Source organism: Lepus europaeus, chromosome 5 (assembly GCF_033115175.1).
Source record: "Lepus europaeus isolate LE1 chromosome 5, mLepTim1.pri, whole genome shotgun sequence".
In the NCBI taxonomy this organism is placed as follows: Eukaryota; Metazoa; Chordata; class Mammalia; order Lagomorpha; family Leporidae; genus Lepus; species Lepus europaeus.
This window is the reverse complement of record NC_084831.1, coordinates 277,758-305,756: the sequence shown is the minus strand read 5'-3', so window position 1 is coordinate 305,756 and position 27,999 is coordinate 277,758. Positions and strand designations below refer to the sequence as shown.

Sequence of the window (27,999 nt, the reverse complement as noted above, 5' to 3'; positions counted from 1 at the left end):
CGGGCCGGGCCCTGAGCGCCGCGCGGGCCCCGCGCCGCCGCCGCCGCGCCATGGCGGAGACCAAGATCATCTACCACATGGACGAGGAGGAGACGCCGTACCTGGTCAAGCTGCCGGTGGCGCCCGAGCGCGTCACGCTGGCCGACTTCAAGAACGTGCTGAGCAACCGGCCCGTGCACGCCTACAAATTCTTCTTCAAGTCCATGGACCAGGACTTCGGGTCAGTGGGCCGGCACCTGCCTGCGCCCAGCGGGGCCGGGGGCCGGGGGCCGGGGCCGCCCGGGGCGGGGCCGGGCCCGCGTCCGCGTCCGCGCGCGCGCGCGCGCACGCCTGGGTGGCCCTGGGCGCGCGGGCCGGGGCCGGGCACCACCTGTGGGACCGCGGCCGCGCGAGCGTGCCCGACCCTGGGCCACCGCCGGCCCGAAGCCCCCTCCCTGGCTGCCCCCGCCAGGTTCAGGGGCCGCCGCATCCCTCCAGCAGGGGGTGGGGTCTCCGGGGCTGACGTCAGGGAAGTGTCAAGGGAGAGGACCCCGGACCGGGGCAGGGTGCTCCGCGCACGGCGGGCTCCCAAGTGGCCTGGTGGGATAGGGACACCACTCTGTGGGGGCGGGGGGCTGCCTCTTGGTGCTCGGAGGGGCAGAGGTCGGGGGTCCCTGGCGGCTCTGAGGTTCCTGGCTGCTGGCCTCCCTCCCTACTTGACCCGCGAGGGGCTTGCGTTCCTGGGAGCGGCCTGGGCCTGGCCGGGGTCTGTGCGTCCCTGCCTGCGGGGGTGGGGCTTCTGGGCCGGGGAGCAGGAGGCCGGCTGTCCCCTGGAGGCCTGACCTGGCACAGCCTCGGGTAACTCGAGTCCCCAGCTCAGCACTGCTAGGGGTGGGGGTGGGGGTTGAGGCTCGGGCCCTGTGGGGCCAGCAGATGTGGCTGGCCGTCCTCAGCAAGCCGTGTCCTTGTGTGTGGCCGTGTCTTGGGACTTGACATTGAGGCCTTTCCTGTCTGCTGGGGCTGCATGGTCCCCCGGGCCGCCCCCAGGGCACCTGGGCCACTGGACTCTGGTGCTCCCCGGGAAGTGCGGGGGACCAGGAGGGCTTGTCCCAGCGGCCTTTCCTGCTGGGGTGGGCTTGTAGCCTGGGTGCACGGCCACACGTGGGGGAGCTAAGGGTGCTTTCTGTCTAACTTGGCTGTTGCAGCAGAAGCCTCTGTCAGCCCGGTCCCCGGCGCACGAGCTCTGGCCGGCCCGGGTGGACTGTGTGGCGGGGGGTGCCCAGGGCGCAGGCAGCCTGGCCCCGGGAGCTCCCTGCGGGGGCCATGCCCACCATGCAGGTGCAGGGGACGCCCAGGTGGGCACGCGGGCTGTCAAGAGAGGAACAGGCGTTGTCTTGGATGCTGGGGGATGGCTGGGGGTGACTCTGGGTGGCATGGCCAGCACACAGGTCATCCCTGGGCCACTGCTGTGGGCCTGGGAGAAACCCCCTCCCTTTCCATGAGTGCTGCCTGCAAGCTCTGTCTGTTTCGGAGAACAGTTTTTGCCATTGCAGCAAACTCCCGGTGGGAGGTGCTCGCCAGTCACTCACACTTTAGTGTGAATGAGAGCTGAGCTGGACGCTCACACTGGACACCTGGTGACTGTGGCTGGACTGGGGCAGTTCCGTGGGCGGCTGGGGGGCTGGAGCAGCACCCTGGTGAGCCTGGGTCTGTTGTCCCAACCTCCCCACCCCCACCCCTCCATGAGCCGGGCCCGGGTTCCTTGAGCCGCTGCCCCAGATCGCGGCTGGCCACCCAGCCACATGCCCTGGGCTGGGCGTCACCTCCCGAGTGCCTCTTTGGCCAAGTGGGCAAAAGTCGCTCGCCTGTCAGTCACGGCTGCTCTGACCCAGGGTTCCCAATGTTGGCAGAGGTCCTGGGCCTGTGAGGTGCTGGGTGCCGGTGCTGGGTTTGGGGGTGGGACCTCGGCCCTACCGTTTCTGAGCCAAGAGTGGCCCAGGCCCAAGGAGTGGGGGAGGGGTTGGGGCAAGGGCCATGGCCAGGGGCCCCGGTCTCTGGGGCTACCTGCCTGTGGGCTCGGCTGTCCCCGTGGCTCCTGGTGCCCTGCCTGCTGCCTGCCTGCCCACGCCTCTGGGGGCCAGGGCCTCCCTGGTGTTAGGGTCCAGGCAGGTCCCCTACCAGAGGACCTGCCAGCAGACGGGGCCTCGGGAGGGCGCTCAGCTCCACCTGTGGGATGGGCTGGTCAGAGCACAGCTGGCTCCAGACTCCGCGGGGAGCAGGTGCCAATCCAGCCCCCACCGAGGCCTGGCAGGAGCTGTGCCCCGCGGCGCGTGGGGGGGCTCTGGGAAGCTCTGTGTCCGTCCAGTGCCAGCCTCCGGCTCTGCGGCCGGGAGCGCGGGGCTGCCTGGGCCGGTCCTTGGCGAGCTGGGCCTCCTCAGCCTGTGGCCTAGATCGGCTCCTCCCTGGGGCGGGGCCAGTAGCCGCAAGTTCGAGGTTAACCAGGATCCCCTTAGGAATTCTGAGGTCGGGGAATGGAGGTCACGCTGCCTGGGGGCCGGCGGGAACCTTGCCCATGTCCTGGGGAGACCCAGGGCTCCCTCACCTGGCCCCGCACCCACTGGACAGAACGTGTGCCTTCGTGCTTGGCTGGGGTGGGCGGGGGGCAGCGGACTCCGACATGCTGGGTGGGACCTGGGGACCACAGGTGGGGAGCGGAGAGCAGTCCCTGGGGTGGTGTCCACGGGGGCGGGGGGCCAGAGGCCCAGGCAGCCCTGGGGCATCATGAGGCCCTGGCCAGTGTTCAGGAAGGGCTCGAGGCTGCTGTGGACGGTGGGAGACGGGCAGGCCTGGGGGTTGACCGTGTCTCCCCAAGGCTGAGTCAGAGAGGGTGTGGCCTGAGTGTGGTGGGAGAGAGGCTGCTGGCAGGCACCTGGGGCCCTGTACCGGGGCCTCTGCCGTGGTCACTTGGAGATGGAAGCTGGTGATCTCTCCCGCCGTTGGCCACCTGGGTCCTGCCGTGGCCTGTGACCGGGGTCCCCCAGGTCACGACCTTCTGTGAGAAGCCCGCTCACAGTGGGGGATCCTGGGAACTGGCTGTGAGAGTGTCCACCTCACTGCTGTGGCCTGGGCCAGGAAGGCACGGGGCAGTGTTGGCAGGACCACGGAGGGCTGGGTGGGAGCCCCCCCAGCTGGCCTGTGCTTCTGTCCCCTCCCACCAGGGGCTTGGGTTCCTGGGTGCTGAGGGGGGCAGCTCTGCTGGGGAGCTGCTGCTGCCCGAGTGGGGTGTTCTGGGGCCTGTAGGCCTGGAGCGGCCGGCAGGGCAGGCCCTGCAGCTGGCATCCGGCCCAGCGGCCAGGAGGCTGCTTCCTGCCAGGTGCACTCCAGGCCCAGCCCAGTCTCCCAGCTCCTGTCTCTGCTGGGCCCAAGGCTGGGTGTGGCAAATCCTGTGGTACTGGATGGGGCTGGCCTGGGGCAGTGGGCTCCGGTGGCGGTGGAGCTGGGTGTCCAGCCCCTCCCCCGCTGCAGGCCCCACCCTGCCTGCCTGGCCCAGGGTGGGGTATCTGGTGAGAGTCCCTGCCCAGCTGCCCTCATCCCTTTGAACTCTGACCTGCTCTGTCCTCCCAAGCAGGGTCAGCTCACTGGTCAGGAACACAGCTGATGCCCCTCTGTCCCCAGGCCCATCAGGCTCTGAGCTAGGCTCCTCAGGGTTGGGGGAGGGCACGAGCTGGGGCTGGCCTGGTGAGTAGGGGTCAGCTTGTGTCCCTGGCCGGGGCCAGGTCTGTGTGCTGCCCCAGCCTGCCTGTGTCTCCGTGGGGTCTCTGCTGAGGCCACTGGGAACCAGGCCCTGCCCTGGGCTTGTCAGTGCAGGGAGGCATGGAGTAGGGTGAGCCACTGGGCACACAGCAGGGGGGCTGGCAGGGGCTGGCCCGGGGGCCTGGGGTGCCGCCCCGATGGGTGGGGTGGTAGGGGTGAGGCAGGTGTGGGTCACGTGGCCACCCTGCTGCTGCAGGGGGGGAGGGGGGCTAGTCTCCAGGTGGTGAGCAGGCAGAGCCTGTATGGTCCACGGTAGATTTTGGGTGAGGGACAGAGAAGAGCCAGGGGGTCTTGGACACCTGGGTGGGCACTGGGATCAGGCCCCAGAAGAGGCCGCTGCACAGGCACCTGTCGGGGGCGTGGCCTCTGGACCCAGGAGGGGACTTGGGCACCTCGGAGATTACGGCTGGGGCAGGGGGATGCCGAGGGCCCGGCACCCCGTCTGTCCATCTGCTCGGGGCTGGGGGCTGACCCTGGAGGTGAGCCAGATCCCGGAACGTCCACAGCTGCGGTCCCTGGTTCTGGAGGGTGGGAGGGAGTTGTGGCCAGGTGCAGCAGCCTCACGGCTGCACCTGTCCCCAGGGTGGTCAAGGAGGAGATCTCGGACGACAACGCCAGGCTGCCCTGCTTCAATGGCCGTGTGGTTTCTTGGGTGAGTTGGGAGTTCCCCCCAGGAGGCCCCAGGGTGCCTGTGCTGGGCTCTGGCTCGTAGCGGGGCTGAGGGTGGCCTGCAGGCAGGAGTGACGTCCCCAGCCCTCACTCTCCCTCCACAGCTGGTCCTGGCCGAGGGTGCCCACTCGGACGCGGGGTCCCAGGGCGCTGACAGCCACACGGACCTGCCCCCGCCTCTGGAGCGGACAGGCGGCATTGGGGACTCCCGGCCCCCCTCCTTCCAGTAAGGCCTGGCGGGCTGAGCCCTGCTGCCCTCTTGGTGCTGGCCAGCAGGGCGTGGGGGACAGAATGGCCCCGGGTGGGCAGCGGGCAGGGCAGGCGAGGGGTGGGAGGGGAGGCGCCCCATCCCACCCCTCTCATTGGCACAGCCCAAATGTGGCCAGCAGCCGTGATGGGATGGACAGTGAGACCGGCACAGAATCCATGGTCAGCCACCGGCGGGAACGAGCCCGACGCCGGAACCGTGAGGAAGGTACCGTGGCCGCACTTGCCCAGCCCGACCCGAGGCCTCCCTGGGGTCCCCTGGTGAGCCCTCTGATACCCCAACCAGCGACGCCCCCTGAGTCGAGGGCTCAGGCCCAGGACGCGCCCTGAGCACCCCACGACCTGGGAGGCACCCTGTGGCCCTTGGCCTCACTGCCTCCTCCCCCTCACTGCCCCCAGTCTCCCGGACTAACGGGCACCCCCGAGGAGACCGGCGCCGGGAACTGGGGCTGCCGCCGGACAGCGCGTCCACCGTGCTGAGCAGCGAGCTGGAGTCCAGCAGCTTCGTGGACTCGGACGAGGACGGCAGCACGAGCCGGTGCGGCGAGGGTGTGCAGGTGCCCAGCCGTGCCCGCGTGACCCGGAGCCGGGTCCGGACCTCTGCTGACCGCTGACCGCTGGCCTCCCCCTAGGCTGAGCAGCTCCACGGAGCAGAGCACCTCGTCCCGGCTCATCCGGAAGCACAAGCGGCGGCGGCGGAAGCAGCGCCTGCGGCAGACGGACCGGGTGGGTGGGGGCGCGGGCGGCGGGGGGCGGGCGGGGGTCCTTGGGCGGCCCCCTCACCTGGGCGCTCCACAGGCCTCCTCCTTCAGCAGTATCACGGACTCCACCATGTCGCTCAACATCGTCACCGTCACGCTCAACATGGGTGAGGCCTCGCCGCCAGGTGGGTGGGGGTGGGGGGGCGGGGGCGGGCCTCGCTCACCGCCCCTCTCGCAGAGCGCCACCACTTCCTGGGCATCAGCATCGTGGGTCAGAGCAACGACCGCGGCGACGGCGGCATCTACATCGGCTCCATCATGAAGGGGGGCGCCGTGGCTGCCGACGGCCGCATCGAGCCGGGAGACATGCTGCTGCAGGTGCGGCGGGGCGGGGCGGGGCGGGGGCGGGGCTCCTCTGCTGCTGCAGGTTCAGTGGGGGGCGGGGCTCCTCTGCTGCTGCAGGTGTGGTGGGGGCGGGGCTCCTCTGCTGCTGCAGGCGGGGCGGGGGCGGGGCGGGGCCTCCCCTTGCTGGAGCTGGGGAGGCCTGGGGAGGCCGGGCCGGGGTGGAACCTCCCCCTGCTGTGGCTGGGGTGGCCTGGGGGCGGGGCCGGGGTGGACCCTCCCCCTGCTGTGGCTGGGATGGCCTGGGGGCGAGGCCTGAGGCTGAGGGGCGGACCCTCCGCCTGGCCAGGCCCTCCCCCACCGCTGGCCCCACCCCCGCCCGCAGGTGAATGACGTGAACTTCGAGAACATGAGTAACGATGACGCGGTCCGGGGTGCTGCGTGAAATCGTGTCCCAGACGGGGTGAGCGTGGGGGGCTCGGGGGGCGCTGGGCCGCGCAGGCGGGGCGGGGCCGCGCCCCGGGCCTCCCCCTTGTGACCCGTCGGCCCCCACAGGCCCATCAGCCTCACGGTGGCCAAGTGCTGGGACCCGACCCCCCGGAGCTACTTCACCATCCCCAGGGGTGAGTGACCCCGCAGGGTGGGGGTGGGGGCTCCCGGCACCCCCGTTCGGCCCGCTCACCCCTCGTCCCTGTCTGTCTCCTGGCCGGGGCTGCCAGCTGACCCCGTGCGGCCCATCGACCCGGCTGCCTGGCTGTCCCACACGGCGGCGCTGACCGGAGCCCTGCCCCGCTACGGTATGAGCCCCTGCTCCAGCGCCGTCACGCGCACCAGCTGCTCCTCACTAACCAGCTCGGTGCCTGGCGCTCCACGTAAGTGGCAGCTCCCGAGCCCTCGCCGCTCGCCGGCCGAGGGCAAGGGTGTGCCCAGCCCCTCTGCTTTCTTGCCGCTAACACCACTCAGGCCCGGCTTGTGGCTTGCGGTGCGGGGGCCCAGGGCCTGGCGGCCGCGGGCTGAGGGAGGCCTGCCTTGCAGAGCTGCAGGAGGCGCCCCTGACGGTGAAGAGCGACATGGGCGCCATCGTCCGGGTCATGCAGCTGCCGGACTCGGGCCTGGAGATCCGGGACCGCATGTGGCTCAAGATCACCATAGCCAACGCCGTCATCGGTGAGGGCCGGCGCGGCGGGCGGGGTGGGGGCCGGGCGGCCGCCGGGCTGACTCTCGTGCGGGCCAGGGGCTGACGTGGTGGACTGGCTGTACGCGCACGTGGACGGCTTCAGGGAGCGCCGCGAGGCCCGCAAGTACGCCAGCAGCATGCTGAGGCGCGGCTTCCTGCGGCACACGGTGAACAAGGTCACCTTCTCGGAGCAGTGCTACTACGTCTTCGGGGACCTGTGCAGCAGTGAGTGGGGGGCTGCGGGAGGGGCCGGGCCCCCCGCACGCCGCCCTCGCTCACTCTCCCCTCCCCGCCCGCCAGACCTCGCTCACTCTCCCCTCCCCGCACGCCGCCCTCGCTCACTCTCCCCTCCCCGCCCGCCAGACCTCGCCGCCCTGAACCTCAACAGCAGCCCCGGCGGCGGCGCCTCGGACCAGGACACGCTGGCCCCACTGCCCCACCCAGCTGCCCCCTGGCCCCTGGGGCAGGGCTACCCCTACCAGTACCCGGGCCCCCCGCCCTGCTTCCCACCCGCCTACCAGGACCCCGGCTTCAGCTACGGCAGCGGCAGCGCCGGCAGTCAGCAGAGTGAAGGTAAGAGCCCCGCCAGCCCCCCCGCACCCCTGCCCTCACCCCGGCTCTGCTCTCCCCGCTGCGCCCCCGCCTCTGCCCTCACCCCCGGCTCTGCTCTCCCCTCCGCCCCGGGTGCTCCTGCTGTGGCCTGGGCCCTGGGTGGGCTCCTTCTGGAGGGGCCAGTGCCTAGGGACCAGGGACCCCGTGAGAGGCCACAGACCCTTGGGCTGGTGTCTCAGGTGTGGCAAAGGGGCCGTGGGCCAAGAGTGGGGGTGGGGGTGTGTGAGGCATCCAGCAGGGTCACAGGTGCCCAGGGGTAACTGCAGGGTCTGGGACTCAGGCGAGCTCAGACCCCAGGCCCCTGGGGGAGGCTGGCCGTGAACCCTGCCTCACGGGGTGCGTCCCGGAAGGGCCCAGCGAGGCCAGTGCAGGCCAGCAGGCTTGGGGGACAGAGGTGCAGGCAGCCTGTCAGGGACCCACGGAGGGGTGAGGGATGGGTGGTAGGATGCCGGGGTGTCTGGCCAGCCGTCTACCCGGAGCAGACCCTTGCCCCTGCCTGAGCCCCACCCGGCTCTGGGGGTGGGGGTGGGCGCCTGACCAGGCCTGTGTGTGACCCCTGCTGCCCCTCCCCCACGTGTAACCCGTGCCGCCCCCTCCCCACCTGAGGTCCAGTCCAGCTGGTGATGGGTGTGGGTTCCTGACCAGGCCTGTGTGTGACCTGCGCTGCCTCCTCTTCTGTGTGTGACCTGTACCCCCCTCCCTCGTATGTGACTCATGTCCCTGTCCCGTGTCACCTGTGTCCCTACCCCATGTGTAACCTCCGCTATCACCCATGTCCCCTCCTGTCACCTGTGTCCCCACCCATCACCCATGTCCACACCCCATGTGTCACCTGTGTCCCCACCCCATGTGTAACCTCCCCAATATGACCCATGTCCCCACCTGTCACCTATGTCCCCGCATGTGTAACCTCCCCTGTCACCCATGTCCCCTCCTGTCACCTGTGTCCCCACCCCTGTCACCCATGTCCCCACCCTGTGTCATCCATGTCCCCGCCTGTCACCCATGTCCCCTCCTCCGTGTCACCTGTGTCCCCCTGCCCCTGTGTGACCTATGTCCCCCTCCCCATGTGTCACTCGTGTCCCCTCCCATGTGTCACCCATGTCCCCTCCCATGTCCCCTGTGTCTCACTTGTTTCCGGGCCTTGTGTCACCCGTGTGTCCCCTCCCCACTGTCACCCGTGTCCCCTCCTGTGTGTGACCCATGTCATCTCCTGTGTGTCACCTGTGTCCACTCCCCACATGTCACCCGTGTCCCCTCCCGTGTGACCCATGTCCTGCCCCATGTGTCACCCGTGTCCCCTCCCATGGATGACCCTTGTCCCCGCCCCTGTCACCCACGTCCCCTCCCATATGACCCGTGTCCCCTCCCTTGTGTGACCCGTGTTCCCCCCGTGTGTAACCCGTGTCCTGCCCGTCACCTGTGTCCCCACCCCACGTGTCACCTGTGTTCCCCTCCTGTGTGTGACCCGTGTCCCCACCCCATGTGTCACCCATGTCCCTTCCCGTGTGTAACCCGTGTCCTACCCTGTCACCCATGTCCCACCCCATGTGTGACCCGTGTCCCCTCCCATGTGTGACCCGTGCTATCCCTTGCTTTGTGCTGAGCAAGCCTTAGGCTGAAGGACTGGTGGAGTGGACCCTCGGGACCGGTAAGCCAGGGTCCTGCCCGGCGTCCCTGTCGGCATGTCCCACGCCAGCCCCGAACTCAGGTTGCCACCGCTCCCAAGGAGCTCAGACGAGGGCCAGAGCCCTGGGCCACGTGAACACTGGGTCTGGGGGGAGCCAGGATGGCCCGGGGTGCCTCAGATCCTCAGCTGCGAGACTTGGGGTGAGGTGGGGGCACCAAGCGGACGCTCAGGGTCCCCGCCTGCCTCTCCTGGGTGCTGGCTGCATGGCTGCCCCCTCCGGCCCCACCCTGGGACAGGACCGTCTGGAAGTTGCCCGGCCTGGTGCTGACTGTCTCCTTTCTCTCCCCCACCGCCTCCAGGGAGCAAGAGCAGTGGGGGGTCCACCCAGAGCAGCCGTCGGGCCCCAGGCTGGGAGAAGGAGCGTCGGGCGGCCGGAGCCGGCGGCAGCGGGAGCGAGTCGGACCACACAACACCGAGCGGGGTGGGCGGCAGCAGCTGGCGAGAGCGCCCGGGCAGCCAGGCCTCCGCGGCTGCCCCAGGGCTGCCCCCACCGCACCCCCTGACAAAGGCCTGTGTGGTGGCCGGGGGGCCGCCCGGGGGGCCACCTGTGCGAGAGCTGGCTGCTGTGCCCCCAGAGCTGACGGGCAGCCGCCAGTCCTTCCAAAAGGCCATGGGGAACCCCTGTGAGTTCTTTGTAGACATCATGTGACAGGGGCCAGTGCCTGTGGCCTTGTCTTAGTGTGGCCGACTGGGGCGGGTGGGCCGTGGGAGCGGGCAGGTGGTGAGGTGCCATGGGCAGCCAGACCAGCACCATCGGATCTGGTGGCCTGTCCACCCCGGGGTCTCCAGGTGTGCAGCGGCTGTGTCCATGCAGACCTCTGTTGAGGGAGGCCTGGTGGTCCCTGCTCAGGGACCCTGCCCCCGCCACTGTGTGGATGTGACCTCCCTCCAGCCTGGGCCCCGCGTCCCCTCCCTGACCGTGTGCACGGGCCTCTGCGGCCGGCCGAAACCCAATTCCCAGGCCCCTCTGGGGCCGCCCACGGGAGGGGCCTAATTTATTTATTTATTGCCCGGCCGCTGCCCCCGTCTGCACAGTGGAGCAGCGTTCCTACTCCCCCCAGGGCCGAGTCTGAAAGTGGATTGGGGGGCGGAGAGGGGCCGGGCACCCCCACACCTCGCCTCGGCGGTGGGAGGGCGGGGCGTGGGACCCTAGGGCCGGGGGCACGGCTGGAGACAGGAGGCCACCCTGGCTGTCCCCGGTGTCCGCCCGCACACAGGCCACCTGGCGTCTGCAGCCCCCGCGCCTCTGCACTGTAGATGCCGGACCTGTCCAGCGGCTGGACGGGTCACATAGCTGCTTCTGTGTAAATGCTATTTTAAACACTAAAAAGCATTTAATTTTATGAGACTGACATGTGGCCTTGACGCTTCTCTGCTGCCCGGGCTGCTGTGGGGAGCTGAGGCAGGGGGCCTGACGGAGGCCCTGCCCCCACCCCCGCCCCGAGGCTCTGTCCCTGGTGCTGCCAGCGGTGGGGTCCTGGCAGGCGTTTCTGTCCGTGGTGCTGGCTGCGGGCTCCGGGGGGAGGGGGTGTCCTGGCCGCCGCTGGCCGTGGTGCTGACCCCAGCTCGGCCGGGGCTCTGTCCTTGGTGCTGGGAGCAGGCACGATTCCATTCTACCTGCCTGGGCTGGGTCAGGAGGACAGGCTGGCTGCTGCCCTGGGCACCTGCCCACACCTCCCCAGACAACTCCCCTTCCTGTTGTGCCTGGACACGGGGCTGGGCATGGCCAGGCGGGTGCTGCCCGCTCTCACCTTCCAAAGGTCTGGCCCTGCCCTGAGCTCTGCAGAGGCCCCCACAGAGCAGTGGGACTCGGCGAGGCCGGGGACAGACACAGCCTGGCTCTGTGGCCACGTGAGCTGCAGGCCTCAGGTCACGGTCAGCAGACAAGCCGGGGTCAGGGGCACAGTCGGGGCCACTGGGGTCAGGGGGTTGCTGCTGGGTGTGGGTTCCTGGGGGGCGGTCACCCGTCGGATCCCTGGACCTCCTCCCCACCCCCGCCCCCGCCTCTCACGTCTCTGGTGTCGGCTCCCAGGAAGAACTCGGTGGTGTTGAGCTGTGGCTGCTGCAGGAGCAGGTAGCACTTGGGCAGGTAGAAGGCAGCCAGGATGCCCAGGGCACAGAAGAGGATGGCGGCCATCTGCACGGTGGGCTGGTGGGCCAGGTGCACGTTGGCCAGGATGGGCACGAAGGAGACCCAGGTGACGAAGTAGGCCAGCATGGCGAAGGTGAGGCCGCGGGCCCGGTTGTAGCGGCCGGGCCGGCTCTGCACTAGGAAGGTGCCCAGGAAGCAGAGGAAGGCCAGGGCGGCATTGGTGGCGTGCACCAGGCCGAAGCTGGGCCAGGACCGCACGCGGCAGTGCACCAGCATCTCCGTGGGCAGCACCTGCAAGTCCGTGGTCACCTCTGGCGGGAAGACCACCAGGTACCAGGAGCACACCGCCGCCTCCACCAGCAGGGCCAGCAGCACGGCCAGCCAGGCCCGGGGTCCCCGCAGGCAGCCGTGCAGCCGGGCCGCCCAGCTCGGCGGCAGCTCCGACTCCACGAGGATCTCCACGGCCTGCAGGAGCAGCGTGCTGAGGCAGCCCGTGAGCGGCAGCAGGGCCAGGGGCTGCTGGGCCAGGCAGCTGGCGGGGCGGGGCCGGCCAGGGAACAGGAGGACGCTGAGGCAGGCCAGGCCCAGGCAGGCCAGGCCGAAGCAGGCCAGCGGCCCGCCCGAGGCCCGGACCAGCGGGCTCCGCCGGCTGCGGATGAAGAGCCCCAGGGTGGCCAGCGTGAGGCCCAGCGTGAGGCCCAGCAGCAGCAGCAGCAGCAGCACGGCCGGCTCCCCCCACGCCAGGAACCGGGGCCTGCGGGGGAAGCAGCGCGTGCTCCGCTCCGGAGACCACTGGTTCTGGGCGCACATGGTGCAGATGGTGGCGTCTGTGAGGGGAGGGGAGAGGTGCTGGGGGCCGGGCCGTGGCAGGGCGGGCGGACCCCTCCGCGGGCTGCCCACCAGGGAGGAGGCTGACCTGGGTTCTGCCGGTAGCTGCCTGCCCTGCAGTCCACGCAGTCGTAGCAGCACGAGTGGAAGCCCTTCACCCGGCGCACCTGGCCCTCCCTGCACTGCCGGGAGCACTGCGACACAGGCGCCTGCGCACAGGGCCGGCTCAGCCTCCGCCCGCCCCGGGGCGCGGGGACCTCGGCGGGGCGGGCAGGCGCGAGGCCCCCTCACCTTGTCCCCCGTGTGCCAGCACATGCGCGAGCGCTGCAGCTGGAGACGCCCGTTGAAGGAGCCCACGGTGTGGAACTCGGGCCTCGGGCCGCGCCACACCCACAGCTTCAGGTCGTACTCCATGTGCACGCTGCCCAAGCTGTCGAAGCGCAAGGCCAGGCCCGCGGCGCGGAAGCTCAAGTTGTTCATGCTTCTCAGGAGCTGCGGGGCGGGGCCGCGAGCCGTGAGCGGGAGCGGCCCTGCCTGGCGCCCCCCCCCCCCCCCCCACGGCCCTCGCCTCACCTGCCAAGGCCGCACGCGCTCCTGCTCGGGGCAGCCGGCGGAGTCGCAGCCCAGGGTGTTGTGCAGGGCCTGGGCCACGCTGTACACGGCGGCGTAGGTGGCAAAGATCTGGTGGTGCAGCTGCCCGGCCGACAGGTTCTGTTGCAGCCAGGCCGACAGGTTCTGCGGCGAGACCTGGTCGCACTGCGGGCAGCGCGGGCCGACCGCGAGCTCCTCCAGGCCCGGCTGCTCTGCGTCCAGCGTGGCACAGAAGGCTGGGTTGGCGGCCAGGGCCAGGCGGCTCTCCACGTACCGCGGGAAGGCGGGCAGCGGGGCCCCCCGCTGCAGGAAGCCAAGCACGGTGCCCATCTGGGCCATTCTGGGCAGCGTCATGACCAGCTCCGAGGTCAGCCAGGCCTCGCTGGCCACCCACACCTTGGGCAAGAGGTTGTAGCGGATGCTGTGGTGGAAGAGGGCCTGGGCGGCACGGGCCGAGGCGAACAGCACCACCACGTTCACGTTGCTCTGGTTGACCTGGCGCAGCAGGTCCGTCATCTGGGCCTGCCGCAGGCTGTCCGCCTGGGACAGTGGCGCCAGGCCCTCGTGCGCGATGCAGATGTTCCTGGCGTTGGCCAGGCCCGAGAAGATGCTCAGCCCCTGCCGCCCGTACTCGTCGTCGCTGCCCACGGCCGCCACCCAGTTCCAGCCGAACTCCAGCAGCAGCTCCACGGTGGCCTCCAGCTGCAGGCGGTCGTTGGGCACCGTGCGGAAGAAGGAGGGGAACGCCTCCCGGTTGCTCAGCTGCTCCATGCTGGCGCCGAAGCTGACCTGCGGGCACAGCGGCGCCTCCCGTGGGCACTCTGGAGCCTTTGCGGGAGGGCGCGGAGGGGGAGGGGAGGCCCACCTGCGGCATGAGGAAGAAGCTGAAGAACTTGCCGGTGATGAGGGCGAGCTCGGACGAGTGGGGCCCGATGACGGCCAGCACGCGGGGCTGGTACTGCGTGTAGTCACAGTAGGCGGCGATGTCCCGGCTGCCCTCCTTGGCCAGGAACATAAGGCTGTGCTTCATGGTGGCCATGGGGTTCGAGCAGGTGTCAAACAGGTCGTAGCCCAGGCGCAGCCCGGGCAGCAGGGCCGATCCGTTGTTGATTTCCTCCACGGCCATCTTCACGGCCATGGCCAGGAACAGGCCGAGGGCCGAGAACCTGCGGCCATGGTGGGCTGTGGTGGCTGCCACCCAGCCCAGGGGAGCCCCGGTCCCCACCCTGGGGGCTGTGCCCACCTCCTACCTGGTGCACACGATGCTGTGGGGCTGGGCTCGGTCACGGAGGCTGTCCTCTTCGGCCAGGCCCAGAGGGAAGAGCCCGCCCAGGATGTACTTCCCTGGCATCTTCAGTTGCTGGGACAGGCACAGGGGGGCCCCTGTCCCGAGGCCCAGGAGGGCCGCGAGGCCGAGCCCCAGCATGGTCAGGCCTGGCATGGTGGTGGCAGCTCCCAGCCGGTTTGCAGGTGCTGTGCCTGGCAGGGCCTCAGGTGTAGCCAGTCCAGGGGAGGGGCAGAGGATTTGTTTAGCAAAACCCTTCCCATCCTCACCCGCCAGCCCCCAGGGGCCCCACAGTCTGTGCGAGGGATTCTCAGTCACGTCCCCAGGCCCTGGCCGACAGCGACCTGATGGGCGGGTGCAGAGTGGCCGCTGACCTTGGCCTGGCTACCTGCCTGTGCCCAAGCCCCTCAGCTCCTGCTGTTCTTGGAGCAACACAGCAGACTGAACAGGAGGCAGGGGGCCAGGGTGCTGCAGGGGCAGCCTCTCCACCCTGGAGCTGGGGTGGGGGCAGGGGCTGCCTGGGAGCAGTGCAGACCCCTAGAGGGGCCTTGAACCTGGAAGCTGTGGCCACATCACTGATGCCAGCCCAGGCACAACTGACTCGGTGTGCACGTAGCTCCCTCGGGTTCAGAGCTGGGCTGGAGGGGGTCCATGCAAACACAAAGGAAAGGCCTAACCAAATGGGCAGTGGCAGCTGGGCCTGCACCAGGTGTGTGCGTGCGGGGGGGGGGGGTGTCCCCTCCACCTGTGATTGGCTCTCGGGCTGCTGACCCCAGGCACTGTGGGGAGCTCAGGGGGCTCCCCACACACATGCACATCTACACACCTATGTTCATCCACACAAACGGAGAGCTGTGTGTGCAGCCTGTATCTGGCTCATCCACATGGCCAGGCTCCCCTGCCCCGGCCCAGTGCCACTGGCCTCAGACCAGGGCCCTGGGTGCTGACCCTGGGTGATCCTTGCCTTGTTTTCTCACTTGTAAAACAGCGGGAAGTGGGGGGAACTGAAGCCCCCCACAGGCCACGTGTGGCAACCTCATCCCCAACCCCAACCCTAACCTCACGCCCCTTTCAAGGCTGGCAGTGGGGCCTGTGCCCCTCCCGCCTCTGCCCTCCTCCCCCAGCCCTGTGCCCCTCCTCCTTCTGCCCCCTGCCGTGTCCCTCCCCGTGGGTAATCAGGACACCGAGCACCTGGTCTACCCAGGGCCCCCATGCTGGATCGCCACGCCCAGTCCCGTAAGTGCAGTTTATTTTCGCTGGAGAAACATCACACTATCAGTCTCCAAGAGACCCGCGTGCCCCAGACGCTTGCGTTCCGCACATGTGCCACGCTGTGGGTGGTGTTCCCAGGGGTCTCTCTGGGGTCCACCCTGCAGAGCCAGGGGGTTGAGAGGCAAGAGGACAGGCCCTGAGTGCAGGGGGATGGCTGGGCTGGGTGTGGCCACCCGAGAGTCAGCCAGGCAGGGGTCCGGCTCTGTCTACCGGCCATGGCAGAAGGAATGTGGCATCCTGCTGGGCAGGGGCGGGCGGCCCGGTGTGGCCTGACAGTGCTGTGCAGACTGGTGGGGCTGCCAGGATTCCCCCGCGACAGCCCTGCTGTGCCTGTGAGCCAGGGCCCTGAGGCGGCTCAGGGGCTGCGGAAGCCCCTTCCCGGGACCTCCCGGGAGAGCCAGTGCCAAGGACACCGGGTCCCTGGGGCTGCCAGCCGGGCACCGACACCGCGTCCCTGTGCAGCTGGGACAGGGACGGGGATGGGTGTGCTGGCCACAGGAGGGGTGGGGTCCCCAGCCCCAGGGACCTGTGACCCCAAAGCGTTTCACGGGCGTGCGGCCAGGGTGGGGCACCCCGGACCCCAGGACGGCCAGCCTCCTGCCCACTCTGCTGCAGCCTGGGGCTCCCACAAGTCCAGCTTGTGTGGGCCGTGGTGCTCTCCCCGTCTAGGGCACCCAGAAGGCTCTGTGATGGGATTCGAGGCCCTAGGGCAGGTTCAGCAGGGAGTGCTGGGCATAGAGTTTCTGGGAGACGTCGTACACGCGCTCGATGAAGGGCCTCGATGAAGGGCAGGGCCTCGCCCAACATCTCCACCGCCTGCTCCGGGGACCCCACGTTCATGGCCTCCAGGAAGACCTTGCGCGTGGGCAGGGTGCAGAAGGCCACGGTGACGGCCCGGCGCACGATCCAGGGGTGGTAGGCGGCCAGCGAGGCGTTGTAGGAGTCGGTGCAGAGCACGGAGGTGCGGGCGTCCTCGGCGCTGGTGCGCAGGCCTTCCAGGAAGAGCTGCAGCCAGCGCAGGGCACGGTGCAGGCGCAGCACCGTCCGGCAGCCCGAGTCGGGGTGGCGGGAGCGGCGGTCCACGTCCACCAGCTGGTTCCCTGTCTCGTAGGCCATCATGGACTGCAGGCTGACGTAGTGCTCGCGCTGGGGGCTGGCCTGCAGCCGCTCCATGATATGCAGCTTGGAGACGACGTCCTTGGAGATGAAGGAGAAGACGGCGCCCAGGCTGTTCAAGAACCTGCACGGGGCGGCAGGTGCTACAGTCCCCGCCACAGGCTCCCGGCGCGGCCGGCCAGCGGCTGACCCACCCGGGGTCCCTGACGCACCTGACCAGCCCCTTCCAGCTGGCGATGTAGTGGTCCAGCAGCACCTCGTCCTTCTCGTTGAGACACTGCTTGAAACTGACCAGCACCACCTTCAGGTTGAAGTCGGCCCCCACATCCTCCATCTTCCCGGCGAGCGCTGCGCCACAGGGGGGGTGGGACGGTGCTGCCATCCCCTCCACCCAGCTCCTTCCCCAGGGGCCACCGGCTCTGAGTGCCCCTGCCCAGACGGTGCACCCACGGGTGCGGGTCACCCACCAGGCCGCCCTGAGCCCGGGTGGGCCGCTGTGCTGACCGGCCATCTCTCACCCCGTTCTAGCTGTCCCCCCGGCAGGAGAGAGGTTTTCCGAGCCCCTGCCAGGAGCCAGGGGGCTGCTGTTGGCGTGGGGACACTGGATATTGGTAAGATCGCTCCCAGGCCTCACAATGCGGTCCACCTGGAAATCAGCCCGCATCGCCTCGGCGCGGAAGAAGGATTTCGCCAGCCTCCTACAGCCCCACCCCTGTTGGGGCTCAGACAGGAAGCTCTGGGTAGACGCTAACTCCTAGGGCGTAAGTGCCCCGGGAAGCAGAGATGGAGTGGAGGGGCGGGGGGTGGGGGTGGCGAGAAGCTTCCCCTCCTCTGCTCGCCTCTGCACCCCTGAAATCGGAGCAGAGGCGGGGGCGGCCTGGCTGCTGCCGGCTCAGTCTTCCCCGCCCCCACGGCCGCGGCCCTGAGGCAAGCTGTGCCCTAGATTCCACTGACACTCACCTGGTCACTCCACAAACATCCGGGTGCCCACAGGCTGTGTGGGTGCCGCCAAGCAGCCAGCCAGCCCTGCTCCAGGTGCCCCACTGGCCGTGGCCTGGTGGGGGCTGGCACGGCAGGTGGCTCTGACAGGCCCGGGGCCTGCTTCGTGGTGCCAGGGGCCCCGCCCTGGCCTCGCCACTCCCGCGGTGCTCGGTCTGGACGGCTGCCTGTGCTGTGAGCCACGGCTAGGAATGGACCCCTGGGTCCCTAGGCAGCTGCGCAGGTGGCTCCCGGCCCTGTGACCGGACGTTGCATCCCTGGGGGCTCCACTGGTTGGGTTGCGTGCCCAGCACCGGGTGAGGCCGAGGGGAGCAGTCGGCCCACACCTGGGCCTCCACGCTCTGGAAACGGCTTTCGAGGCCCCCAGGGACACTGCCCCGGCCACCAGATATCCGGAGGGCCTGGCCTTTCCCACCCAGAACCTGAGCCGGCGGCCAACAAGGAGCCAGCTGCCTGCGGCTCTCGGGGCTGTTCAGTCTGGGCTGGGAACAGGAAGGGCAGTGGCCGTGCGGCAGAGTGCGGGCAGCCGGCCAGCGCCAGGAAGACGCTGCCGGCCGCCTCGCGCCCTCCCCATGGCCAGCAGAGCCAAGGACCCGCGGGGGCCCCCAGGCCTGGCTCCCTGTCCAAGTTAGCCTCGCAAATCTCACCTGGGAAGGGGGGTCCGGATGGCACGGTGCTGGTGGGGCCTGGGTCCGGGGAGAGCTTGCTTCGGCTAAGGGACCCAGGGGTGCGGGCCGAGGCCGGGGTGCGGGGCTGACGTGAGCGGGGAGCGGGCTCCTCGGCCACCCCCGGCCGTTCGGTTGGTCCGCCGCCGCGGATCCCGAGCCACTGCTGGCCTCAGCCGCGGCCGCAGGCCCCGCCCCGGGACCCGGAGCCCCGCCCCGCCGGCCCGATTGGCTGCCGCCCGCCCAATCAGGACGCGACTCACCGGGGGGGGCGAGTTTCCGGCGAGGGACCGGAAGCAGCAACATAGCGGTTGCGCCTGCGCAGGCGTCGCCGCGGGTTGGCGCGCTCTTGGCCCGGAGTTGCGGGCGCCGGGCGCGTGCGGCTGCCCCCCCGCCCCCTCCCGGAACCGAGCTCTGAGTCGGGGAGCGCAGCGGGAGCGAGGTGCCGGCGCCAGGAGCGATGCCAGAGATCAGAGTCACCCCCCTGGGTGAGTCGGGGCGCCCAGGGCCGGCGGGGCTGCGGGCCGGGGCTCCCTCCCCTCGCCTGCGGGGCGCACAGCTCGGCGGCAGAGCCGCCTGCTCCCCAGGCCCTCCCTCCCCGTCGGCTCCGGCGGCGCCGTCCTGACAGGGCGCGTGGCCTGCGGGCGGCCCTGCGCCTCCCGCACCTGCTCCCCGGGCCGGGCCCTAGGGTCGGGAGGGGCGTGGCCGCTGCGCCCGGGCTTGCGGGGCCCCGATGACCGCGCAGCGCTGCCCTTAGCCTCGCTCCCCAGCACGGAGCAGGGCCCAGGAGGGGCTGTGTGGTCCTCTGTGTGTCCGCGCGGGAGGCAGGGCTGCGGGGCCTGAGCGCCGGCCTCGGATTCCAGCAAAGACGCCCCGCGCTGGCGGCCGTGCCCCGGGGGAGCGCTGGTGCCCTCACCCTTGAATTGGCCATGCTTCCTGCCCAGACTCGGCGGCCTCCGTGAGCCTTGCATGGCTGCATTCGGACCTCGGCAGGGTCCCCATCCTCGTCTGTTAGTAGGGGCAGGGAAAGGCTGAAAGGAAACCCAGGCGCCCGCTGGGGCTGGGGGCAGGCCCTGGGCCGTGGTCAGGTCACGTGGCTGAGTGTGTGCTGGGGGGGCCTAGGGGTCAAGATGGAGACGGAGCTGCTGAGCCCTGCTGCGGCTCCAGCCGCGCAGACCCCAGAGGTCAGGTCGCGTGGAGGGAGTAGGGGAGGGTTCCTAAGTGGGGCTGAGCGATGGTGCTCCCCACACAGCGTATGTCTTCTGTGTCTGAGGCCACGCGTGTCCCTCCGTGGCTGTAACTCAGCACCTAGGCGCTTGGGGACCAGTCCCAGGAAGGAGGGGGCATCTAGCTCAGCCGGGGGCCAGCCACCGCCCAGCAGTGACCCCCAGCAGCCGTGAGGCCTGTGGGTACAACCTTGAGAAGCAGGGCGTGGCGTGGCGAGGGAGGCCGGGGCTCCTCTGGGCTTGGGCACCTGGTGCTTCCTGGCGGCCCTGGGGGGTGGGGATGGGTGCGGGCACAGCCCAGCCTTTCACACGCCCTCCCCCGAGCAGGAGCTGGGGTGGGCACGGGCACAGCCCACCTTTCACACGCCCTCCCCCGAGCAGGAGCCAGGGTGGGCGCGGGCACAGCCCAGCCTTTCACACGCCCTCCCCCGAGCAGGAGCTGGGGTGGGCACGGGCACAGCCCACCTTTCACACGCCCTCCCCCGAGCAGGAGCCGGGGTGGGCGCGGGCACAGCCCACCTTTCACACGCCCTCCCCCGAGCAGGAGCCGGGGTGGGCGCGGGCACAGCCCAGCCTTTCACACGCCCTCCCCCGAGCAGGAGCCGGGGTGGGCGCGGGCACAGCCCAGCCTTTCACACGCCCTCCCCCGAGCAGGAGCCGGGGTGGGCGCGGGCACAGCCCAGCCTTTCACACGCCCTCCCCCGAGCAGGAGCCGGGGTGGGCGCGGGCACAGCCCAGCCTTTCACACGCCCTCCCCCGAGCAGGAGCCGGGGTGGGCGCGGGCACAGCCCAGCCTTTCACACGCCCTCCCCCGAGCAGGAGCTGGGGTGGGCACGGGCACAGCCCACCTTTCACACGCCCTCCCCCGAGCAGGAGCCGGGGTGGGCGCGGGCACAGCCCACCTTTCACACGCCCTCCCCCGAGCAGGAGCCGGGGTGGGCGCGGGCACAGCCCACCTTTCACACGCCCTCCCCCGAGCAGGAGCCGGGGTGGGCGCGGGCACAGCCCAGCCTTTCACACGCCCTCCCCCGAGCAGGAGCGGGCCAGGATGTGGGCCGAAGCTGCATCCTGGTGTCCATCGGGGGCAAGAACGTCATGCTGGACTGCGGCATGCACATGGGCTTCAATGACGACGTGAGTGCCTGGGCGGGGCGGGAGCTCCTGCAGCCTGCAAGGGGGGGGGGGGGAGCTCTGCAGCCTGGGGCAGGGATGGAGGGTGAGTGGCATGTGTACCCAGACAGTGTCCTGTGCAGGCTGCGGGCAGAGGGGCCGGGGCTGTCACTTCCTGGGTGCTCCCCGGCATTTTACAGGTGGAGCCAGGCTGAGGCGAGCGTCCCTGGGGTGGGGGTCGGTCTGTCTGGCCGCTGAGTCCCATGGCCCCTGTGTCCTCCTGAGGTTGGCTCAGCGTCCTGCCGTGCGACCAGGGAGGACGGCAGGTGCCTCAGCCAGCAGCTGGCTCCTCGGGAGGCCGTGAGTGGCCAGCAGTGCTGGACCCTCCAGCCTGGCTTGAGTGCTCACCCAGACCCCTCCTGGGGGCCACCCTCTCCCTGCTTCTCCACAGCGGCGCTTCCCTGACTTCTCCTACATTACTCAGAATGGCCGGCTGACCGACTTCCTGGACTGTGTCATCATCAGGTGGGTGCCCGGAGAGGGCCACCTCGGGGTGCGCAGCCCTCAGAGCAGCGCTGGTCAGTGCCGCGTCATGGAGGACGAGGTGCACTCGCCCCACCTGGGCTGAGAGAGAGAGAGGAGAGAGAGGGAGGGAGAGAGAGAGAGGAGTTCTTCCATCCCTATCTGCTCGTTCACTCCCTGAATGGCCGCCCCAGCCAGGTGTGGTCCAGCTGAGACTGGGAGTTCCGTCTGCGCTCTGGTGAGGTGCAGGGCCCCCGGCGCGGTAGCAGGGGCTCCGTCTGCCCTCTGGTGAGGTGCAGGGCCCCCGGCACGGTAGCAGGGAGCTGTGTGGGAACCCCAGCGTCCAGGATCTGGAATGATCCAGTGTTGCAAGGAGTGGCCCAGCGCCTGTGCCCGGCCCCAGTTCCCCCACAAAGACTTTGACAATGGTGACTGCCCTTCTGCTGGCCCTCGATCCTCCCCGGTCACAGTGGCCCGGCCCCTGACCTCTCACCCCAAGGCGTCTCAGAAGCTCTAAGTCTCAGTGCCCACTGGACAGGAGGAGGAGCTGAGTGCCCCCTCCTCTCCCCTCTGACCACCGTCCTCACTTCTTGTACTGGGCAGTGCCACCCAGTGGCCAAGCGCTCTGCCTCTGGCCCCTGCCCTCCAGTGAGCAGGTCCCTTAGGCCTGCAGCAGCCGCCTCAGGGAGCCGTGTCCTGAGCACCTGTGTTTCGTGCTCCTTCCAGACACGGGCCATGGCCTTCCCTGGGGCTAGGCCCTGGGGCTTCCTCGGGCCTCCCTCCACCCAGGTCTCCCTGAGCACCGTCAGGCAGTGCTTCCCCTTGGCTGGTTCACGTTTCTTTCTTTCTTTTTTTAAAGATTTATTTATTTATTTATTTATTTGAAAGCGTTGCAGAGAAAGAGGCAGAGACAGAGAGATCTTCTGTTCGCTGGTTCAGTCCCCAAATGGCCACAGCGGCTGGGGTTGGGCCAATCAGGAGCCAGGAGCTTCTTCCAGGTCTCCCATGTGGGTGCAGGGGTCCAAGCACTTGGTCCGTCCGCCGCTGCTTTCCTGGGTGCATTAGCAGGGAGCTGGATGGGGAGGGGAGCAGTTGGGACTCAAACTGACGCCCATGTGGGAGGCCGGCGCTGCAGGCGGTGGCTTTACCTGCTGCTGGAGGTGGGTTAGACATTTGTGCTGTCAGTTCCAGAGGGTGGGCCCTGCGTGTGCCACTCCTTCATCTCTCTTGAGCACCCAGAGTGGTGTCTGACGAGAAGGGGTGGAGTGACCCTTAACCCAGAGCTGCCGGGGGAGGCTGGAGGGTGGCCTGGGCTGGCCATGCTGACGCCTGCCACGCCCCCCAGCCACTTCCACCTGGACCACTGCGGGGCGCTGCCGTACTTCAGCGAGATGGTGGGCTATGACGGGCCCATCTACATGACGCACCCCACGCAGGCCATCTGCCCCATCCTGCTGGAGGACTACCGCAAGATCGCCGTGGACAAGAAGGGCGAGGCCAACTTCTTCACCTCCCAGATGATCAAGGACTGCATGAAGAAGGTGGTGGCCGTGCACCTGCACCAGACGGTCCAGGTCAGCCCCAGCGCCCTTCCCCCAGTGGGCCCGGGGCCGCCAGGAGGGGTGTGCGGGTGCGTGGGGCCCCTGCGTCCACCTGGCTGGCACCCCTGCGAGGACCCTGTGCCTCTGTGCGTGCCTGGTGCTGTCCGATGGCGGTCAGGCCTGGGCAGAGATGGACGGCGAGTTCTGAAGGCCCCAGCCCTGGGCTTGCTGACCAACATGTGTGGGTCAGGGCAGAAGCAAAGGCACGTAACTCAGATGGGTGGACTCCTCCCCAAGATCGTGGCCCTGGCTGGGTGGAGTCGGGCTTGGCCTGTGCTCTGGAAGCTGCCGTGGGCGTCCCCCTCGTCTCCTGGCTGAGCGCCTGCGGTACGGGGAGCCGTCCCCCCCGCACCCTGTGTTCCGTGGATGTTTTTCCGTCTAACTGTGGCCCGTCCACACGGAGCTTCTGGCTCTGCGTTCAAGAACTCGGGTTTTTGTTTGAAGATTATTGGAAAGGCAGAGCGTTCGAGAGACAGAGACGCAGACAGCGCTTCCCTTCCGTCTGCTGGGTTAGTCCTCAGCTGGCTGCAGCAGCCAGGTCTGGAGCAGGCTGAGGTCAGCGACTGGGAGCCCAGTCCCGCCCTCCCGTGGGGGCAGGGGTCACTGCTACCTCCCAGGGTGCTTCCGACGTGGAGTGTGGCCACCTCGGGTGGCGTCTGGCATCTTCACCCCCGAGCCCCAAGCCTGTCCCTCGAGAGCTCACCCCGTGTTCAGAGCGCGCACCTGACCGTGGGGGCCCTGGCCCACAGTCGTGTCACGGTCGTCTCTTCCTGTGCTTCTGATCGGGGGTGGGTGTTGTGTGTGAGGCCCGGGCAGAGCCTGCTGCTGTGGCCCCTGCCCCTGAGCGCGGCCCCTTGTGTGTGAGGCCCGGGCAGAGCCTGCTGCTGCGGCCCCTGCCCCTGAGCGCGGCCCCTTGTGTGTGAGGCCCGGGCAGAGCCTGCTGCTGCGGCCCCTGCCCCTGAGCGCGGCCCCTTGTGTGTGAGGCCCGGGCAGAGCCTGCTGCTGCGGCCCCTGCCCCTGAGCGCGGCCCCTTGTGTGTGAGGCCCGGGCAGAGCCTGCTGCTGCGGCCCCTGCCCCTGAGCGCGGCCCCTTGTGTGTGAGGCCCGGGCAGAGCCTGCTGCTGCGGCCCCTGCCCCTGAGCGCGGCCCCTTGTGTGTGAGGCCCGGGCAGAGCCCGCTGCTGCGGCCCCTGCCCCTGAGCGCGGCCCCTTGTGTGTGAGGCCCGGGCAGAGCCCGCTGCTGCGGCCCCTGCCCCTGAGCGCGGCCCCTTGTGTGTGAGGCCCGGGCAGAGCCCGCTGCTGCGGCCCCTGCCCCTGAGCGCGGCCCCTCCCCCGCAGGTGGACGACGAGCTAGAGATCAAGGCTTACTACGCGGGCCACGTGCTGGGGGCAGCCATGTTCCAGATTAAAGTGGGCTCAGAGTCCGTGGTCTACACGGTAGGTGGAAGGCTGGGGGCGGGGGCTTCCCTGGGGGCGGGGCAGCCTCTTCATCACCACTTCCCCACAGGGCGACTATAACATGACCCCGGACCGGCATTTGGGGTGAGTCCCATGTGTACCTCGCCCATCCTGGGGTTCTGGCTCCTGCTCAGCATGTGGCTGTCCCCTGTGGGTCCCCCCCCCCCCCCCCGGGGACTTGTGGCCTAGGTGCTTGAAGGCCTGAGGCCCAGTCGCTCCGGCCCGTGCAGTGCTGGGTGTCCGTCTCTGTTCCAGAGCTGCCTGGATCGATAAGTGCCGCCCGGACCTGCTCATCACGGAGTCCACCTACGCCACCACCATCCGCGACTCCAAGCGCTGCCGTGAGCGGGACTTCCTCAAGAAGGTCCATGAGACCGTGGAGCGGGGCGGCAAGGTAGCCGCCGGCCATGTGCTCCGGGGGCGGCTGCTGGAGCCCTTCCCCGTGGTCCCTGGCGGGGGGCCGGGGGGGCACTGCACGGGCAGGGCTGCCTGGCCCCCGTGGGTGTAGGTTCCAGCCATTGGGCTGTGCCCCCGCCTGAGCACCCCAACCCTGCAGGTGCTGATCCCCGTGTTTGCGCTGGGCCGTGCGCAGGAGCTCTGCATTCTACTGGAGACCTTCTGGTAGGTGTGGCCAGGGCTGCTCCGGGCTCCCGCGGGCCTCTCTGCTTACTGTTGGGGCGGCGGGGGGCCTGCCCAAGTGCCTAGGGCCCATGTTGGCACCATGCTGGCCACGTCAGGGCCCTCGTCAGCTCTAGCATATCACAGGACACAGGCTGGGGCCATCAGCCTTGTGGTCATAGCAGCGGGACCGGGCTGGGGTGGCCTTGGGTATGGGGACGCGGCCCAGGCCGGGGCTCCCGTGCTGACCGAGCTGGGGTGGCCATGGGTGTGGGGACGTGGCCCAGGCCTGTGGTGGCTGTGCCGACCGGGCTGGGGTGGCACAGGTGTGGGGATGTGGCCCAGGCCGGGGCTCCCGCGCTGACCGGGCTGGGCCCACAGGGAGCGCATGAACCTGAAGGTGCCCATCTACTTCTCCACCGGCCTCACGGAGAAGGCCAACCACTACTACAAGCTCTTCATCACCTGGACCAACCAGAAGATCAGGAAGACCTTCGTGCACAGGAACATGTTCGAGTTCAAGCATATCAAGGCCTTCGACCGGGCGTTTGCCGACAACCCCGGGCCCATGGTGCTGCCTCGCTGTCTACACACGGGCTCTGCGCCCCTCGCGGGGTGGGGGTCTGAGGCTGTGCCCGCAGGGGCGACTGCTGCCTCATCCGCCCCCCACCGCTGTCCGCCCTGCAGGTCGTGTTTGCCACGCCGGGAATGCTGCATGCCGGCCAGTCCCTGCAGATCTTCCGGAAGTGGGCAGGAAATGAGAAGAACATGGTGAGGGGCTGGGCCCAGGTCCAGCTCTGGGCGGCCCAGGCTGGGCAGAGGGGGACACGGGCATCCCCACAGGCTGAAAGGACAGGCCTCGCCGCTGCCCCCCAATGCTGCAGGGCGGCCGGGGCCGCTGGGGTCCAGCGCGCCCGTCAGGCACTGCTGAGAGGCCTCCACGGTGGTCAGCCTCCGGCCCTTGCCCCCCCGCCCCGCAGGTCATCATGCCTGGCTACTGCGTGCAGGGCACCGTGGGCCACAAGATCCTGAGTGGGCAGCGCAAGCTGGAGATGGAGGGGCGGCAGGTGGTGAGTCCCCCCCCCCTCCGGGCTGGGGCGCGGGCTGGGGCGCAGGCGACTGAGCTCTGCCCTGGCCCACAGCTGGAGGTGAGGATGCAGGTGGAGTACATGTCCTTCAGCGCCCACGCCGACGCCAAGGGCATCATGCAGCTGGTGGGGCAGGCAGAGCCGCGGAGCGTGCTGCTGGTGCACGGCGAGGCCAAGAAGATGGAGTTCCTCAAGCAGAAGATCGAGCAGGAGTTCCGTAGGCTGCTGGGCGGGGCCGGGGGCCGAGGGGGCGGGGCCGGGGCCGAGGCCGAGGGGCGGGGCCGTGCGGGAGGGCTGGCTGCTCTGCCTCAGGTTCTCTCTGCACTGCCCCCTGGCCAGGAGTCAGCTGCTACATGCCCGCCAACGGTGAGACGGTGACACTGCCCACAAGCCCCAGCATCCCTGTGAGCGTCTCCCTGGGACTGCTGAAGCGGGAGATGGCACAGGGTACGCGCGTGTGTGTATACCGGGGTACGGAGTGCACGCGTGTGTGTATACCGGGGTACGGAGTGCACGTGTGTGTGTATACAGGGGTACAGGGTGCACCCGTGTGTGTATACAGGGGTACAGGGTGCACGTCTGAGGGTGCACGTGTGTGTGTACAGGGGTACAGGGTGCACGCGTGTGTGTATACAGGGGTACAGGGTGCACGTCTGAGGGTGCACGTGTGTGTGTATACGGGGGCACAAGGTACCCGTGTGTGTGTATGTATGTGTGTACAGGGGTACAGGGTGCATGTGTGTGTATACAGGGGTACAGGGTGCACGTCTGAGGGTGCACGTGTGTGTGTATACCGGGGTACAGGGTGCACATGTATGTGTATATACAGGGGTACAGGGTGCACCCGTGTGTGTGTGTGTGTGTGTATACAGGGGTACAGGGTGCACCCGTGTGTGTGTGTGTATACCAGGGTACAGGGTGCATGTGTGTGTATACCGGGGTACAGGGTGCACCCGTGTGTGTGTATACAGGGGTACAGGGTGCATGTGTGTGTGTGTATACCGGGGTACAGGGTGCACCCATGTGTGTGTGTGTATACACGGGTACAGGGTGCGCGCGTGTGTATACGGGGGCACAAGGTACCCGTGTGTGTGTATGTATGTGTGTACACACACGCAGGGCATGTGTGGGGGGCACAGCAGAGCCAGGCCCACCAGCAGCCCCTGCCCCCCCCCCCCCAGTGCCGCTCCCTGAGGCCAAGAAGCCGCGGCTGCTGCACGGCACCCTGATCATGAAGGAGGGGGTGAGTGAGCCTGGCGCACACTGGGGTGGGGAGGCTCCTCTGCCCTGACCCTCCCCGTCCCACTGGGGGGTGCTGGGCGGGTACCCCTCTGCCCTAACCCTCCCCATCCCGCTGGGGGGGTGCTGGGCGGGTACCCCTCTGCCCTAACCCTCCCCGTCCCACTGGGGGGTGCTGGGCGGGTACCCCTCTGCCCTAACCCTCCCCGTCCCGCTGGGGGGTGCTGGGCGGGTACCCCTCTGCCCTGACCCTCCCCGGCCCGCAGAACTTCCGGCTCGTGTCCTCAGAGCAGGCCCTCAAGGAACTGGGCCTGGCCGAGCACCAGCTGCGCTTCACCTGCCGCGTGCACCTGCACGACACGCGCAAAGAGCAGGAGACGGCGCTGCGCGTCTACAGCCACCTGAAGAGGTGCGCGGCACCCCAGGCCGGGCCTCCCCACAGGGTCCTCAGACCCCTGCCACCGCCCCTTGGCCGTGCCCTCCCAGGCCCCGCCCTCCCAGCCCCTCCCCGCAGCATCCTCAGAGATCCCTGAGTCCAGCCCCTCCCAGGCCCCTCCACCCCAGGCCGGCCCCGCCCTCACGCCCCCCCCCCCCAGCGTCCTCAGGGACCACTGCGTGCAGCACCTCCCCGATGGCTCCGTGACGGTTGAGTCCATCCTCATCCAGGCCGCCGCCCACTCCGAGGACCCAGGCACCAAGGTGCTGCTGGTGTCCTGGACGTATCAGGTGAGGGGGAGTCTCCCGGGCAGCCCCTCCCATCCCGGCTCCGCCCTTGGGGCAGCGGCTGACCCCGCCTTCTCCCCCCCCCAGGACGAGGAGCTGGGCAGCTACCTCACTGCGTTGCTCAAGAAAGGTCTGCCCCAGGCGCCCAGCTGACCCGCTGCTGCGCCTGGACGGCGGGGGCCTGGGTGGACACAGCCGGCGCCCAGGTTTGGTCCCACTTCTGTTCAAGTGGGCATTGTTGGCTGAAGACATGGACAGGCCGGCCTCCAGGGCCTCATCTTTTATTAACTCGGCCTCTCGGCAGTTCAGTAAAGGCAG

The 27,999-nt window shown here is 69.3% G+C and overlaps 4 protein-coding genes across 5 annotated transcripts; 2 read left to right on the top strand and 2 right to left on the bottom strand.

Annotated features, from left to right (window-relative positions):
* The first annotated feature begins 3 nt into the window (after positions 1-3).
* Positions 4-10,593, top strand: DVL1 (dishevelled segment polarity protein 1). Its single transcript, XM_062190271.1, is given in 16 exon segments — positions 4-220; positions 4,375-4,444; positions 4,566-4,687; positions 4,833-4,936; positions 5,128-5,266; positions 5,361-5,454; positions 5,527-5,596; positions 5,668-5,807; positions 6,157-6,204; positions 6,206-6,234; positions 6,327-6,394; positions 6,491-6,568; positions 6,807-6,938; positions 7,006-7,173; positions 7,312-7,521; positions 9,550-10,593. Coding segments are annotated over 16 exon segments (1,992 nt in total). The 5' UTR covers positions 4-50; the 3' UTR covers positions 9,900-10,593.
* On the bottom strand, positions 10,503-15,136 carry TAS1R3 (taste 1 receptor member 3). Its single transcript, XM_062190270.1, has 6 exons — positions 14,012-15,136; positions 13,627-13,927; positions 12,744-13,550; positions 12,462-12,662; positions 12,259-12,379; positions 10,503-12,169 (listed from the first exon to the last, which is right to left on the bottom strand). The coding sequence occupies exons 1-6, from the start codon at positions 14,200-14,202 to the stop codon at positions 11,211-11,213; spliced, it is 2,580 nt and encodes an 859-aa protein (XP_062046254.1). The 5' UTR covers positions 14,203-15,136; the 3' UTR covers positions 10,503-11,210.
* A 47-nt stretch (positions 15,137-15,183) lies between these two features.
* CPTP (ceramide-1-phosphate transfer protein) lies at positions 15,184-18,166 on the bottom strand. The gene is given in 4 exon segments (XM_062190272.1): positions 15,184-16,106; positions 16,108-16,558; positions 16,647-16,782; positions 18,081-18,166. Coding segments are annotated over 3 exon segments (657 nt in total). The 5' UTR covers positions 16,769-16,782; positions 18,081-18,166; the 3' UTR covers positions 15,184-16,022.
* A 273-nt stretch (positions 18,167-18,439) lies between these two features.
* INTS11 (integrator complex subunit 11) lies at positions 18,440-27,858 on the top strand. 2 transcript variants are annotated; one of them, XM_062190268.1, is made up of 17 exons: positions 18,440-18,586; positions 20,361-20,458; positions 20,886-20,959; positions 22,302-22,530; positions 23,894-23,992; positions 24,063-24,097; positions 24,269-24,407; positions 24,570-24,634; positions 25,013-25,202; positions 25,319-25,402; positions 25,612-25,701; positions 25,774-25,936; positions 26,059-26,166; positions 26,901-26,962; positions 27,252-27,367; positions 27,555-27,684; positions 27,769-27,858. In XM_062190268.1, exons 1-17 carry the CDS (start codon positions 18,559-18,561, stop codon positions 27,832-27,834), a joined length of 1,776 nt encoding a protein of 591 aa, XP_062046252.1. In that variant the 5' UTR covers positions 18,440-18,558; the 3' UTR covers positions 27,835-27,858. The 2 variants fall into 2 exon arrangements, with proteins under 2 accessions (XP_062046252.1, XP_062046251.1); XM_062190267.1 differs by having other exon boundaries at positions 18,441-18,586; positions 27,225-27,367.
* Positions 27,859-27,999: the final 141 nt, after the last annotated feature.

Coding starts and splice junctions, on each gene's coding strand:
- TAS1R3 (XM_062190270.1), bottom strand. CDS start 14,202: ATGCCAGGCCTGACCATGCTGGGGCTCGGCCTCGCGGCCCTCCTGGGC. Junction 13,928..14,011: donor CACAGCATCGTGTGCACCAG/GTAGGAGGTGGG, acceptor CCATGGCCGCAG/GTTCTCGGCCCTCGGCCTGT. Junction 12,170..12,258: donor CAGCTACCGGCAGAACCCAG/GTCAGCCTCCTC, acceptor CTCCCCTCACAG/ACGCCACCATCTGCACCATG.
- INTS11 (XM_062190267.1), top strand. CDS start 18,559: ATGCCAGAGATCAGAGTCACCCCCCTGG. Junction 26,963..27,224: donor CCCTGATCATGAAGGAGGGG/GTGAGTGAGCCT, acceptor CCCGGCCCGCAG/AACTTCCGGCTCGTGTCCTC. Junction 27,368..27,554: donor GTCTACAGCCACCTGAAGAG/GTGCGCGGCACC, acceptor CCCCCCCCCCAG/CGTCCTCAGGGACCACTGCG.